The 16,820-nt window shown below is 40.6% G+C and overlaps 1 protein-coding gene across 2 annotated transcripts in view; it reads left to right on the top strand.

Annotated features, from left to right (window-relative positions):
* LOC104988414 (UBAP1-MVB12-associated (UMA)-domain containing protein 1-like) overlaps window positions 1–16,820 on the top strand; it is a 257,738-nt gene that overhangs the window by 38,008 nt on the left and 202,910 nt on the right. For both annotated transcript variants that reach the window (XM_010839721.1, XM_010839722.1), the window contains exon 2: window positions 1,749–1,848. In XM_010839721.1, the coding sequence (XP_010838023.1) occupies window positions 1,767–1,848 (82 nt within the window). In that variant the 5' untranslated portion in view covers window positions 1,749–1,766. The remainder of the gene's footprint in view (window positions 1–1,748; window positions 1,849–16,820) is intronic.

The raw sequence follows: 16,820 nt of genomic DNA, 5'->3' as shown, positions 1-16,820 counted from the left end.
CAGCATCAGGGTCTTTTCAAATGAGTTAGCTCTTCACATCAGGTGGCCAAAGTATTGGAGTTTCAGCTTCAACATCAGTCTTTCCAAAGAACACCCAGCACTGATCTCCTTCAGAATGGACTGGTTGGATCTCCTTGCAGTCCAAGGGACCCTCAAGAATCTTCTCCAACACCACAGTTCAAAAGCATCAATTCTTCGGCTCTCAGCTTTCTTCACAGTCCAACTCTCACATCCACACATGACCACTGGAAAAACCATAGCCTTGACTAGATGGACCTTTGTTGGCAAAGTAAGGTCTGCTTTTTAATATGCTATCTAGGTTGGTCATAACTTTCCTTCCAAGTAATAAGCATCTTTTAATTTCATGGCTGCAGTCACCATCTGCAGTGATTTTGGAGCCCAGAAAAATAAAGTCAACCACTGTTTCCACTGTTTCACCATCTATTTGCCATGAAGTGATGGGACTGGATGCCATGATCTTAGTTTTCTGAATGCTGAGCTTTAAGTCAACTTTTTCACTCTCCTCTTTCACTTTCATCAAGAGGCTCTTATTTCTTCACTTTCTGCCATAAGGGTGGTGTCATCTGCATATCTGAGGTTATTGACATTTCTCCCAGCAATCTTGATTCCAGCTTGTGCTTCTTCCAGCCCAGCGTTTCTCATGATGTACTCTGCATATAAGTTCAATAAGCAGGGTGACAGTATACAGCCTTGACGTACTCCTTTTCCTGTTTGGAACCAGTCTGTTGTTCCGTGTCCAGTTCTAAGTGTTGCTTCCTGACCTGCGTACAGGTTTCTCAAGAGACAGGTCAGGTGGTTTGGTATGCCCGTCTCTTTCAGAATTTTCCACAGTTTATTGTGATCCACACAGTCAAAGGCTTTGGCATAGTCTATAAAGGAGAAATTGATGTTTTTCTGGAACTCTCTTGCTTTTTTGATGATCCAGTGGATGTTGGCAATTTGATCTCTGGTTCCTCTGCCTTTTCTAAAACCAGCTTGAACATCTGGAAGTTCACGGTTCACGTATTGCTGAAGCCTGGCTTGGAGAATTTTGAGCGTTACTTTACTAGCGTGTGAGATGAGTGCAGTTGTGCGGTAGTTTGAGCATTCTTTGGCATTGCCTTTCTTCGGGATTGGAATGTACAAAGATGTAAGGACAAAGAGGCGAGAGGCTGTGTGTGTGTGGAGGGGGCAGTGCACAGTAATCTCACCAATATAGATATTTGCCTGATAGGGCTTTAAATCTGGCTGCAGTTTTACCATGAATACAGCCCTGAGTGTCTGAATCAGATAACCAGCTCTGGAGGGTGTGTGTAGTGCCTTCTTTTCTTTTCTCAGGTGGCTTCAGTTTCATGCGGCATGATAAAAAATCTGGAGAGGTGGTTTTTTTTTTTTCCTTTCCTCAGTCCAGTGTCCAGTTAATGGTTCCTGGGATCCTTTCAGATTTGGTGTTATCTGTTGATTTTAGTTTTACTTGTAGTGATTTCTTGGATTATTTCCTACACGTTCAGAAGTCGAGAGCGGTTGCAGGATTCAAGGCACACAGGGTGTCAAACTGGAAGTCCATCTCCTGATATTCTGGTTTTGCTTTCTGATACTTCTGTTACCTAGAGAGGGCTCGTGTTCTTAAGTTTGGGGATAGAATTCCTAAAAGTCCTTACTGTGATCTCTTTACATTTGGCTTTTTAGTAAGAAGGGTGAAAGTTTCATCTGAATTTGACATAATACCATGTTTGCTTCTGTTTCAGGTAGCAGCAGAAGCAGCAATGTTTCACTTCTTCAGGAAGCCTCTGGAATCTAAGAAGCCGTCAGTGCCCGAGACAGAGGCAGATGGCTTTGTCCTTTTAGGTGAGCGTTTTTCGGGCTTAGTTGTTGTTGTTTAGTGTCTCAGTGGTGTCTGACTCCTTGCAACCCCGTGGACCGTAGCCCACCAGGCTCCTCTGTCCATGGGATTCTTCAGGCAAGAACACTGGAGTGGGTTCCCATTCCCTTCTCCAGGGGATCTTCCCAATCCAGGGATTGAAGCCACATTATTAGATTAATGATTTTTGTTTTAAAAGACTACTTGAAAAGTTGTATGATTGATTTAAAAATATTTTTCTACTAATTCCAGAATTAGTTGATGTATATGAAATGTATAAAAATATGGATCATTAATCACTTGAAATATTATTGTCAAGTCTGACTTTTCTTGTATATCAGTTTGAATGTGTCCTTCGGGTTCAATTTATAAAATCATCCCATTTTTTCTATCCTGTAAGTGAGTCAACCTTTTTAATTATGAAAAGCCAGAAGTCTTGAAGAATTCCTGATAAATTCAGATTGTGTTTGAAGAAACAGGGCTTAGTGCTGCTTATAAATCAGCTTCTGAAATTAAATTAGGCATCTAGTACATAGTTGCTGAATGAGGTACATTTATTTTTTTATTTAAGTAGAGTTGATTTACAATATTACATTAATTTTCAGGGGTACAACATAGTGATTGAATATTTTCACAGATTAAGTGCCAATAATTATTATAAGAACTATTATAATGTAATGGCTATAATTGTGCTGTATAGTACATCCTTGTTGCTTATCTTTTTTTATATATAGTGGCCTGTATCTCTTAATCCCATACCCCTAACTTGCCCTTCCCTCTCCCTTTTGGTCACCACTAGTTTGTTTTCTGTATCTGTGAGTTTGTCTCTGTTTTGCATATGCTTCAGTTGTATTATTTTTGTGATTCCACATGTAAGTGATGTCGTACAGTATTTGTCTGTCTTTGATTTATTTCACTAAACATAATACTGTCTGGGTCCATCCATGTTGTTGCAAATAGCAGAATTTCATTCTTTTTTATGGCTTTTTATTCTTTTTTTCTGTGTGTGTGTGCACGTGCACATTGCATTTTCTTAGTCCAGTCGTGTGTTGATAAGTACTTGGGTTTTCTCTTGTCTTGGCTATTTTAGATGGTGCTCCTGTGAGCTTAGGGTACATGTATTTTTTTGAGTTAGTGTTTTCATTTTTTCCAGCTATACACCCAGGAGTGGGATTGCTGGATCATATGGCAGCTCATTTTTAGTGTTTTAAGGAACCTCCATTCTGTTTTGCATGGTGGCTACACCAGTTTACATTCCCATCAAGAGTTTTGAAGTACACTTTAAAATCTAAATATGTTAAATAGTGTCTCCTGAATCTTAAGACTAGTTTATTTTCTATTATAAAATTAATCCCTGCTAGTTGTTAAGATTTTAGTGGCTTTAAAAAATACTCCTTTCAACCAGATATTACGCTCTTCCCAAGGGGAGTTCGGAAACATGACGTTTCCGTCGTGTCATTTTCCAGTCCCAAAGAAGGGATTGGCAGTCTTTCGCTGGTTCTTCCCAGCAGCTGTCTTCTCATAGGGCGTTGAGGAGCAACTAAAACCCAGTGTCCCCTGGGGACACCCGTCCTCTTCCACCTGGATTTCCTTCTGCCAGAGTCAGCTCCTTATCTGAGGATTTGCATGAACTCACAGCGTGTTTGCTCTTGACAGTATTTCTCAGGGTCTCCATTTGTAGATTCTGGTTCTCTACGTCTTCTCTCTATATCTTGGCCTAGTCACTCCGAGGTCCCTTGGCATTGGCAGAGGCTCTGTGTGTCTTGACAAGTGGAAGACGGCTTTTTGGGTTTGCAGGTTATGTTGAACTTTTAGGTTAGGCCTTCTAAGAGCCAGGCTCACACCATACCTCTGACCCCACACATTCAGAATGGGTGGGTGGATCTCTGCCTTTTCAGCACTTCTCTTCAGAACCTGGTCTCTTGCAGTAAGGACACGGGGGTTTTACCCCTCTGGCCCTCTTCCATTTCTTGGCCTTAATCTCTGGCAGACCAGAGGAGAGTTTTCCTTATAGTTAAATGCTACCATAAAATATGCTGTCTTTTCCACAGTCATGTTCTGGTAGGCCTGTGGATTTCCTGGATCTGCTTCCTGGGACCTGGAACAGGGGCCGTAGGTGAGAGTGGTGAGAGCTGTTTTCTCTCTGACCAGATCCGCTGTGTCTGAGGCAAAGTAGTGGGGCATAGTCTGACCAGGGTTGCTGGTTTTTCTGGGGAGCCTCCTGACAGGGATGAAGTGGGGTGCCACCAACCCGGCTGCTTCCCTGGCCCTTCTTACAGTGTCAGGAAATTGTGCTTTGGCTTCCAAGACAGATCATCCCCCACTTCTGTTTCCAATGCTGCCAGTGTTGCTTCCCTCTGACCTGCTGAATTAGCCCAACTAACGGAAAAAACTTCAGGGGTGCCTCTAGTCTCCTGTGATGTTTCTGCCTCTTCTGGAGTTTCACAAAAAGTTCTTTCAGAAATTTGCTCTAGCAATGCCTGGTTCTCCAAACTCTGCTCTGTATTTCTTGTTTTAGAATACCTCTGTAGCCTGGAGAAAGGCATGCAACCCACTCCAGTATTCTTGCCTGGAGAAGCCCCATGGACAGAGGAGCTGGGTGGGCTGCAGTCCGTGGGGTCCCATGGAGTGACACAACTGAAGTGACTTAGCACACAGCTTTAATGCACATGCAGAGAGCTGTGTTTTCCTGTTGTCTCATGATGAGAAATAGTGCACTGACGTGTCTGCCAGCACACAGCTTCTGTAGCTGTACTTGAAGAACTCTTGATCCGTCTTGCCTTCTTCTGTGGCCTGCCACTTGCAACATCACAGAGACAAGTTTTAACCACAGCTGAAAAAGCTGCTGCGGCTGCTGTTTCTAAAATCTCCTCCGGTGTCTGGAGATACACTTCAAGCTTGTAGCTTGAAGATATTTCACTGCCTGTCTTAGCCCAGCAGGGGTTTCTGCCCCCAACTGGTGAAGCTTCTGTTGTGGACTCTACCTTTCTAAGAAAGAGTAGTTTAAGTAGTGGTCCTTACCTGAGGCTCAGAAGACAGAAATGCCAAGAGTTGCTACTTCTTGAGGGAATCTCCAGCTATTACTTCCTCTGGTATGGTTTCACAGACCAGCTGCTCCGTCTGATACCTCTCAGCTCTAACGGTGCCGTTTCCCGTAAGCTGACACGCTGTGTGTTGAGAGCGTTTTTGCAGGGCCATCTTGGCCTGAGTGGGATTTAGCTCCTGCACCACGTGTGCTGTGGTTGAGCAGTCACAGTGAGGCATCATCCTGCCCCAGGCTCAGGACTGTAATTTAATTTCAGGTGCGGCTGGTCCCACACCCTTGTTCAAATGATCCAAGCAAGAGCAGACCCCCACATGTTGACTGAGGCCTCCTGGTCCTTCAGCTGCAGTGTCTACTGATGCTTATCTCGGTTTAGTGCCATTTTTTCCCCCAGGTGTAAAGCTCCAACCCCTCCACCATTTTCCATGAAAAATCCTTGGGTTACTACGGTTATGTGATTTTTTTTCCTCCTAGAATCTTCCAGAAAGTTTTTTTTTTGTTTGTTTTGTTTTTATCTCCTGCTTTCAGGAAGAAAAGGAGAGAACAGAGTGCCCTTCTCGCACCTGGTGTTTTTTCAAGTTTAGCTCAGAATAATCTTTATGCCAAAGTGGCATATTTTGGGTTGGTATATCTGCCACCCTTCACCATTTGGGGAAGTTACAAAACCTCCCAGGTATCATTTAGCTTATTTAGAAAATGAGCATGGTAACAATAGGGTTATTCAGGAGATTAAATGAGTTAATGTGTGTAATATGCTTAGGAGAACACTTTGAGTGAGGTGGTCATGTTATCTCCATATACGGTGTGTGCTAAATTGCTTTGGTCATGTCCAGCTCTTTGTGACCCCATGGACTGGCCTGCCGGGCTCTCTGTCCATGAGATTTCCCAGGTGAGAATATTGGAGTGGGTTGCTATACCTTCTCTGGTGGCTCAAACCCAGGGATGAAACCCATATCTTTTATGTCTCCTGCATTCGCAGGGTGGTTCTTTACTACTAGCTCCCTGGGAAGCCCCCATATACAGAAGAGGACTTGAAAAAGTTCGCCAGCTTACATGGGCCAGATCTGGAATCAGCCCAGGCCTTCTAACTTCAGAGCCTGTCCTCTTAACCACTAAGCTATCCATCTTTTTTTTTTTTTTTAAGTCACATTATCATTTTAAATTTTGAGACAGTAGTGACACTTTAAGCTCTTTTTAAAAATTTAAATTGTGTTCAATAATTTTCAAATATTCCTTAAGTAACTTTATTATTGAATGGGATTAAAATATAGTGCAAAGGAGAACAGGATTAAATGCCAGAGAAGTATAAATATATCATGTCTGTCAGTTTAACTTTCCCTGAGTTCCCTAGACAGTTAATTTTTAAAAGACTAAGTGCTATGCTTTCTTGTTTTCTTTTTTTAATAAAAGAGGGTTGGTTGTGTTATACATAAATTTGGCTTTAGTTTTGGCTGCCTCAGACTTTCCACTATTTAATATTTTTAAATACTTAAAAATATTACAATAAACTATAATCTCTTTAATGAAGTTGCGATTGGAAGACAGAGTCAGCCCTCTATTTCCACAAAGTTCCACATCTATGAATTCAACCAACTGCAGATTGAAAATATTGGGAAAAAAAAAAAATCCAGAGTGGTCCAGCAAAGTAAAACTTAAATTTGCCGTGTGTCTAGCAACGCTTCCCATGCCATTTATATTGTATCAGGTGTGATGAGTAATTTAAAGTATACAGGAGGGTATGCATAGGTTATATGCAAATACTGCACTGTTTATTTAAGGAACTTGGTGAGCCACTGCAGATTTTAATAAGGGTACTGCAGAAACCTAGGGACAACTATACACTGTTGAGTTAGTGAAATATCCTTCTGCAGTTAAAGCCTTAACTGAGAATTGACCAATAAAACTCAGGATAGGTTATTTGGGAATATAGTAAATTACCTTAAAAAATAGGATGGTAATCTGTTTTTAGAAACTGGTCTAAGTTCTTTTTATCATATGGTTCTACATTAACTTATATAATATCTACTTTTACTCTCAGAGCATGCTCTGTGTATGTGTAAAAAAATTTGAAAAGATATCACATAGGTCAGATGATAGCTATGAACGACTTTTATCAACATGACTCCGTCCTTTGGCGTATGTGCTTTGGTCATCATGTGTCCACTCATCTTGCTTGGTCCTTTTGTGCAGTAGATAGATTGCAGGAAAATAATTGTCTGTGCGTGTTTCTGTGTGTTTGTTAACTTATAAATGATACACCTAAGTGAAGGCTTAGATTATATCTGTACCAACAACTTCTTCAGTTCATTTCAGTCGCTCAGTTGTGTCCGACTCTTTGCGACCCCGTGTACCGCAGCACGGGGCCAGGCCTCCCTGTCCATCACCAACTCCCAGAGTTCACCCAAACCCACGTCCATTGAGTCGGTGATGCCATCCAACAGTCTCGTCCTCTGCCATCCCCTCTCCTCCTGCCTTCAATCTTTCTCAGCATTAGGGTCTTTTCAAATGAGTCAGTTCTTCGCATCAAGTGGCCAGAGTATTGGAGTTTCAGCTTCAACATCAGTCCTTCCAATGAACACCCAAGACTGATCTCCTTTAGGATGGACTGGTTGGATCTCCTTGCAGTCAGAGGGACTCTCAAGAGTCTTCTCCACCACCACCGGTTCAAAAGCATCGATTCTTCAGTGCTCAGCTTTCTTTATAGTGCAACTGTCATATCCATACATGACCACTGGAAAAACCATGGCTTTGACTAGACAGACCTTTCTCGGCAAACTGATATCTCTGCTTTTTAATATGCTGTCTAGGTTGGTCACAGTTTTTCTTTGAAGGAGCAAGCATCTTTTAATTTCATGGCTGCAGTAACCATCTGCAGTGATTTTGGAACCCAAGAAAATAAAGTCTGTCACTGCTTCCATTGTTTCCCCATCTATTTGCCATGAAGTGATGGGACCAGATGCCATGATCTTAGTTTTCTGAATGTTGAGCTTTAAGCCACCTTTTTCATTCTCCGCTTTCACTTTCAGTAAGCGGCTCTTTGTTTTTCTTCTCTTTCAAGGTGGTATCATCTGAGTATCTGAGGTTATGGATATTTCTCTCGGCAATCTTGATCCCAGCTTGTGCTTCATCCAGCCCAGCATTTCACATGATGTACTCTGCATATATGTTAAATAAACAGGGTGACAGTATACAACCTTGACATGCTCCTTTCCCAGTTTGGAATCAGTCTGTTGTTCCATGTCTCTAACTCTTGCCTCTTGATCTGAATACAGATTTCTCAACAACTTCTTATCAGTATGGATTCTGTAGAATTTGTTAAGACTGTTATCTTACTTGGCCTTTATAACGTATTTCTAAAAAGGTTAGAGGTTAGAGTAAATTATGTTGTTAAGGGTATAAGTTACCTGTATTTCCCTCCTTGACAATACCTTTTCCCCTAGACATGCCTTCCAACTTAACACAAATAGGTTTGAGGTCACGATTATTAGATGATGTTGCTGAAGTCGACACCCATGACTTGAAACTCAGGGTCTAAGCAGACCCTAGGCTCTTTTATTGATAATAGGGATATATGGGCTGCTTGTACAGAATTAGCTCACTTTTGGACAGAAAGCTTTTTCCATTAGGGTTTCCAAAGCATTTAGCCTTTGTAAAATGTCGAGTGTGCTAAATAATAGTAAGGAAATTAAAAACAAAAAGGCCTGGTGGGAAAACATCCTTTCGCTTTAACTAGTTCCTATTCTCATAAGGAGGTAATAACTATTCGTTCATTCAGTAATGAAATCGAAGTAATCCTCTAGGGTACTCATTTTACACAAAAACAAATTGCAGTTTTCTTTTGTATCACTGGGTGGCGGTTTTTCTTAGTCTTACACTACTGTTTAAAACCCCAGCAAGCCTGGTACTATTTGTAATTACCAGGGTTTTCTTCTGTTATGACATGTTTAATTGTGCTTTCAAGACATTATCTTTAGGTTGATTACAAATTTACTACTGTAGTATGCAACCTCTTATTTTAAATTAAGGAAAAGAGTATCTGTTGCCTAGATGTTGGCATAAAATCCTTCCAAAACTAAGACAAAGGCATCAATTAGCTTATTATATTATAGAAAAAAAGAAAAATAATAGCAACCAAGAAAAGTCACAGAAAATAAAGTGGAAAGGATTATTGTATATTCACCAACATTGGTGACCAAATAGTGAATGTAACTTTGGAGCAGGCAAATGAAATTGGGCAAACACCATTAAAGAGATTAAAGGAATTGGGTTACAGTAAAACTAAAGTTCATCGTGTTTTTCAGAATATGCAGGTGCTTCTTAAAACTATAGCCTAAGAACTTCTAGCTCCCATTAAGCTAATTATTTTGTAAAACTGAATTTAGAATCAGTTTAGTAATTCACCACAGCTTGAATTTCATCTTTTAAATACTGACACTGAAGTATGTACTTGAGTCTCACCTCTGTTTGCCAGTTTAAATGGTAAATCAGGTTTTGGGAAATAGTGTGTTTAAAGTTTTAAGACTGTCTCCTACTGAATTCCCCATGGTGGGAATCATTGAAATCATGTATACACACTAAAGTTGAACTGTCACATTTTTATGTGGAACTTTTTAGGTAGTGTCTTCGTCTCTGTACTGTGGCCTTTATTTAAAAGTGAAAATCTAGTGGTGTATAATAAAAATTTACATCCCAGAGAATAAGGGACAGTAAGTCACTCTGATTCTGTGTAGGACTGGGACTGAAGGCTGTAATAAAAACAGCAGTGACAGAAACTCAACAGATTTCACCATGTGTTTCCCCATCCTTACAAGAGAAGCATAACATCTTCAAAAGAAAGTGTTTATGGGTTAAAAAAGCAGCCGACCCTATTAATATCCCTATTAATATCTTACCCATGTATTGTGCTATTCAGAAAAAGTCAAATTGCAGTGAATTTACTTGGCAGTCTTTCTGTTTTTTCTCTTGACCTTTCAATTCTAAAGGAAGTATGCCAGGATTTTCAACTGAACTCATAGCACAGTTGTTTATTTTCCCATTGAGAAATGGTGAGTCGTGTGTATAATGGATAAAAATGAACAGAATTTGCACATACGTTGCTTCCTAATTCTGGTTCATCTCGTGGCTTTCAGAGGTGAAACGGTTGAGGCCAGACTGTGGGATGTACCACTCTGCCTTGTCTCCTGAAGGGGCAGGATGAGAGGGGGCTTCACGGGGCGGGGCAGAGATGTCCACGAGCTGAGAGGCAGCACAGGCCCCTCCGTGGCACACAGTCAATTGTGAGTTGTGAGAAACGGGCTCAGAAGACTCAGCCGACTCAAACGCGAGTTAGGGATCTGTCTCCCTGACTCAGCGAGTCTAACCTTCTTTTGAATTAGGGGGCAGTTTGCAAAAGTGCTGGTGCTGGGGCTTCATCCCTCCATTCTGATTAGACACACGTGGGGTTTGGCCCAGACACTGACTTTTTTCCCAGAGTTTCCCCAGATACTTCTTGTGAGCATACAAGGCTGAGAACTGCTGCAGTTCACTCTTTATAATTTAGTTATGGACACCATCAAATCATGTGTTAAAACACTTTGACAAAGACCTCATAAAAATACAAAAGTTACAGTTTCTCTTCCACTGCAGTTGAGCCATAAACAAAAAAAATAAAACGACAAAATTTCTAGGTAGAACATCTTTTCAAACATTAAATAAATAGCAGAAAGATTCAGATTTCTAAGGAATGAAATTGGTTTCTTAAATATATTTAGAAACTTAAAACATTTTTTTTTAATCAGTAAAGCAGTTGAGAAGCATTTTGTCAACTTAATTATACAAATACTAATTCCAACTGGCTTGTAACTCTTTCTGTCTTTGACCATAGCTTATCTAATCTAGAGTAACTTTAGGTAAATTTATTTGACAAATTAACATCTGTGAACTCTTCAGAGCCACTCTGATGTATTTTTTCTTTGAACTGAAGCCATCAGGCAGTTAGATTTTTAGTCCACTCGTTGGTGTAGTTGACCAGTTTACTATGGTACTGTTTCCTGGAGGACACTTTTTCAGCACAACTTCAGTAGGCAAAAAAATTTATGTGTGCTCACCATAGACCATAAATGGGTTTCCTTTAGCATTTACTCAGAGGCTTTCATAATGTTATATCTTCCACATCTGAGACCACTTTAACTGAAAAATTATGATGAATAGCTTTGATAGTTTCAGTTAAAGTTCATTCTTATTTCATTCTGTTAAGGAAATAATAGGGATGAGAATCTAAGTAGAATGTACACTTATGAGCATTGCAGTTTGTACTAGTAATTTAGACAGGGTTGGAAGACCTAAATATTGTCTTGCTAGTAATTTTAATAATACCACAATATTGTTTTATATTTAAGTGGTTGTCTTATTCAGTATCTGTTTTTTCCCATTGTATGCAGCCAAAGCATATTATGAAAGGAAGAGTTCTTATTGAGGTCACACATTAATCTTTCCAAATGTGAATTTCTGAGAATGTGTCTTCTTTCGTTATCATGATAGAATTATGGTGGTACCTCAAAATAGCATTCTCTAGTAAACTAAGCCAGAAGAAAAGCTTTTTTAAACTGTTGTTTTTGTTTTTCATATTTAGTACATAAATTTAGAGCTTAGCCATTGGTTAATAACACTATATTACATTATATATTGTTATTCAGTCACTGAATTGAGTTCTTTCAAGAACATACTTCACTTTGATTCTCCCAGGAGCCTGGGAGATCTGATAAAGGTACTAAAACTCATACTACAAGAAAAACATCTTAAATTAGTGTAAGATGGTCTTTTCTTGTTGTGGTAGTCATCAGGTGAACATTCTTGAGCACTTTTCTGTCCTGGACACTCTGCTCCTTGTTTAAAAAAGAATGCAGATTTATGGGCTTGACCCATAACTACTAAAACAGAATCTTTGTAAATATAGCCTAAGAATCAGCATTTTAAAAAAAAGCATTGCAGGTGATTTTTATTCAGGCAAATATTGAGAATCACTGGAATAATTCTTTTATAATGTATGGTAGGAGAGAACATTTTCAGGTGGTGGGAAAGGCTGTAAAGTATGTGCATTCAGAAGAATCTGGAACATATTCAGGGCCAGTAAGCAATTCTTCAGGAGAGAGGGTATGTCAGGGCCACTGGTGAGGAACGAGTCTAGAACTGGGATTTGCAATGGGCCTGTGTGCCATTCTGGGATATTAGAATTCTCTCCTGTTGTCAGTAATGAACTATCAGATATCTGACCATTTTAAAACAGTGAAGTATTGTTTGGGTTTTTATTTTATTGGAAATTTGTTAATTATTAATTAAATTAATTAAATTAATGAAATTTATATAATTATAAATTATAAATATAATTAATTAAATTAATAATTAAATTTCCAATTTAAATTGTTAATTTAAAAAAATGGAGCTAATTTAATAATTTCATCCCATTGAGAATTGTTTTTTAATGGAAAGCATGATCACCTCTTGAATGCATTGCTGAGACGGTGCACACACACTCATGCCAGGTGGACGGAATGTGACAAGGAGACAATCAGCCAATGAATTGCCTGGGGCCGCCAGGCTGCAAGTCACTCTCTCAGACACTTCCAATTCCACCTTCTCCACATCTGTTAGTTTCGACATAGTGTAGGAGTAGATAGGAATAGAAGCTACTAGTTTTCCTTCTATATCTGCTTCTCTCTACTTCTTTGCTAGAGGTATTTTATCCAGCCACGTGGCCATTTTGTGGTTGGGTGTGGAATTTTGATGAAATTCCTGGCCCACGTGATATAAGAAGGAACGTCGTACTGCAGGTTTTATGGAACCTTTTAAACGCACAGCTGGTGTGTACCTTCCACCTCTCCCCTGCCCCTAACTTTTCTCACGCTGGAGCACGGATATGATGGTTTGATGGTGCACAAGCTGCCATCTTGGATCATGAAGACTAGAGTGCATTGTGAGGATAAATGAAGAATAAGTGGGGAAGAGCCTGGGTCCTTAAAAAGACTGTGGAGTTGCCGCAACAGCCCCATAATGCTTGCCTTTGAACTGCTTTTATGCGAGACAGGGATAAACTTCTGTGTGAGCCACTATTTTATTTTGTCATCTGCAGATGATCAAACCCAGGTACTGAACTGGAAACCATAATATTCAGATTCCAAGTTCCATCATTTTCTTGCTGTGGATCAAGCAGGCTCCTTAGCCTTTCAGCCTCATTTTCTTTCCGTATAAAAAGTTAATAGCATTATGGCTTCCTCATGACGTTGTTAGAGAAGAGGAATGAGAGGGGACTTCACACCGATTTCTTCACTTACAGAAGTGAGAATAAGAAGTTCACTTGCTAATCCTGATGAGCTCGGCAGCATGCTAGGGAGAATGATTCCGAGCCAGCCTCTCAGGGCTCAGCTGGAGAGAATGCAGTGATCATTACTACTGTAGATTGTAGGCAAGGGAATGGTAAGCACCCTATGACCCATAGGTCTTTCTTCCACTCACCCTGGAAGGCCATTGCATGCTTCTGCAATGAGTCCAGCAAATAGTCCATTCATATCCGTTAAATGCTGAAATGTTTATAAAGTGTGCATTAACTAGTGGAACGTTATTAAAGAATTGAGAAATGTTGCTACACTCTGGTTATCAGAAAGTTAGAAACTGATTCATTCTCTGCTATCAGTATTTCCATCAAAAATGGCATATACTTTTATGGCCATGCATATGTGTGTGTGTATGATATTTTTAATGAGAAGTATTAAGAATACTAAAGCTTTATATGGTAGTATTAATGACTTAAAAGCATCATTGTCCTGAGATTTTTTTTCAGTATTCAAAGTCAAATAGCTCAGCCCTAAACTTATGAAATGACTTATTTTTGTTTCTGGCATCTATTATTTCCTGATGCACAAGCTGAAAATATGCTTGGCAGCGCTGGAGGAAAACTGTAACCCTTAAAATAGTTTGATGGATTGCTTAAAGGAATTGATAACTGTGATAACCAGTGATTGCCCTTGTTGTTATCACTGTGTTAGGGGGTCTTAGCCATGATGAGTTTGAGTGGAGTGCTCTGGAAGCCTCCTGAAATTACAAGCAAAATACTGTGTTTGCATTTTTGGGTGAGAAGGGTCTCTGAATTTTATCAGATTGTCAAAGATCTGTGACCCTAAAAAGGTTAAATAGTGACTTTTCTATCTATGGCTAGGTATACCAGTCTTTACTAGCCACTTGGGCTGTGGTATGTTAGGGATTTTTTCATGACAGAAACAGATTACATCCTATTGGCTGCTTTTACTAATTTGGGTTCACAAAATAGAATGATTTTTGAGCAGCTAAATAAAAATTAGGGAATAATTACTACTAGTAAGATATATAGCAGATAAGAGATGTCTGTAAGGAGGTTACAGTCTATATCACAAGAGGTGCAAAAATGAAAGTCAAGAAACATTACAAAACAGTAACATCAAACACTTAAGAAACTGATAGAATGACTTATATCATGGTGGTCTCAGTGCTTTAATTTGACATTGCTTCTCTGTCTTATGCTGTCAGTTACACTCAGTATGAGTATATTTACTTTTCCAGGGATGCCTTCAGGACATGGTGCTGTGATTAGGTTTTTCTTGTTCAAAGAACTAAAAAAATAGGCAAATGATAATGGATATGTAAAGATCCCAAACTGTGGTTGGGAATGTTTTTACTTGTTATCTTAAACGTATAATTAGTAGCTAGTAATGACAGTTTGCTCTTGGTTTACCTCCACGTGGACCTCTCACGATTTGAACCAGGATGTTTTTCTGCTGCCAGGCTCAGGGCCCAGTGTTCCCTTTGTGCAGATGCCCGGCCTGGTCCGCTTTGTCCGAATCCTGTTACAGTCAGATCCCACATGAAACCTTGCCTTTCGGTCTCTAGAGAGCTCTGCCTTTGATCTCATGGTGTACATTTTCTCCCATCACTTATTTGCTTCTTAATCACATAGCAGCTCCTATATCGTTGTTTTGTAATGTTATTTAAACTTTTTAATGTTTTGCCACTTAGATGGTAGCCATACAGATCCCTTGTCTGCTGTGTATCTTACATAATAGTCAGCATGAGGATTTCCATAAAATATATCCTCCATCCATAAATTGTTAACAGGTTTGGAAAGTGTTAGTTGCTCAGTCATGTCTGATTCTTTGGGACCCCATGGACTGTAGCCCACCAGGCTCCTCTGTCCATGGGATTCTCCAGGCAAGAGTACTGGAGTGGGTTGCTGTTCCCTTCTCCAGGGGATCTTCCCAACCCAGTTATCACACCCGGGTCTCCTGTATTGCAGGCGGATTCTTTACTGTCTGAGCCACCAAGGAAACCCCAAAACAGGTTTTGGAATAACTTCTAAATCACTTGGTATTTGGTTAGAAAACTTGGTAATGACTTCTATTAAGGTGTTTTTCCAGTGAAAATATACCTTTGTTTCTGTCACCCATCTCCTGGACTTAAATTTTACAAATTTTAGTTATTACTGCAAAAGAAATTAAGTATTCAGAGCAGTTTCGCCTGCCCCAAATCCATGCCCCCTTCTTCCACACCTCAAAGGATGCTCTTTCCTCTGTGTGGCCATGTGTTTCAAGAGAGACTGGCCTTCCTTCCACCCATGGGAGGGCAGTTCCAATTTGTCTCTGCCAGTCAGGGTGGTCCAGTCCACCTTGCCAGCTTGGGCACCTGTGACCGTTTTCACTAGTTGGACCTGAAGGGCTCATAGGCAGACCCTGCAGAGACAGCCACCCCTCCCCTGGCAGCTGTTCTATCTCGATGAAATGCCTGATGCGTTTATATCCATTGTTGCTATCTTTGCTGAGGAGAGGTAGCCTGAGACAGAGGGAACGTGTTGAAGATGGCAGAATAAAATGTGGAAGCCACCTGCTCTGTGATGACACTGCTCAACTAATCTGTTTACTGATGAGCTTCCCTGTGCTCAGATGGTAAAGAATCTGCTAGCAGTGCAGAGACCCAGGTGCAATCCCTGGGTTGGGAAGATCCCCTGGGGAAGGGAATGGCAACCCACTCCAGTATTCTTCCTGGAGAATCCCGCACGCAGAGGAGCCTGGGGGGCTACAGTTCATGGAGTTGCAGAGTCAGACGTGACTGAGGAACTGACACTTTCACACTTTCACCTGGTCCCTGATGACACTGCTGTTTACTAGCTTGGGAGTTGTCAACCTCTGGGTTTCTTGTTAGGTGGGATAATAAGTTCCTTGGTTAAAGTTTAAGCCACTTTGGGATTGACTTCTGTTACTTGCAGCTGAAATGTCTGGACTGATGTTGAAAGATGTGCGTGCAGTGATGCATCCTCCTGGCTCAGTCTCTGTTGGCAGAGCCCCTCTTAGTGTTTGCTGTCCAGACGTTGTGGACTACATGTCAGGTTATTCAGTTGATTTATATATAGGCAAGGTTTATATCTATGTCCTGCAGGACTCAACTGTTAACAGACCAGTGTGTGAAAATAATCTTGAGCTACATTTCAAGTGAAAGGACTAGACTGCCAGTTCAGTTCAGTCGCTCAGTCATGTCCGACTCCTTGCGACCCCATGAACCGCAGCACGCCAGGCCGCCCTGTACATCACCAACTCCCGGACTCCACCCAAACCCATGTCCATTGAGTTGGTGATGCCATCCAACCATCTTATCCTCTGTCATCCCCATTCTCCTCCTGCCCTCAATCTTTCCCAGCATCAGGGTCTTTTCAAATGAGTCAGCTCTTCGCATCAGGTGGCCAAAGTACTGGAGTTTCAGCTTCAACATCAGTCCTTCCAATGAACACCCAGGACCGATCTCCTTTAGGATGGACTGGTTGGATCTCCTTGCAGTCCAAGGGACTCTCAAGAGTCTTCTCCAACACCACAGCTCAAAAGCATCAATTCTTCTGCACTCAGCTTTCTTTATAGTCCAACT

The sequence above is a fragment of the Bison bison genome, unplaced genomic scaffold (genome assembly GCF_000754665.1).
Source record: "Bison bison bison isolate TAMUID 2011002044 unplaced genomic scaffold, Bison_UMD1.0 scf7180017864134, whole genome shotgun sequence".
NCBI lineage: Eukaryota > Metazoa > Chordata > Mammalia > Artiodactyla > Bovidae > Bison > Bison bison.
The sequence above is the reverse complement of the archived record's forward strand: the minus strand, read 5'-3'. Positions and strand labels throughout refer to the sequence as shown.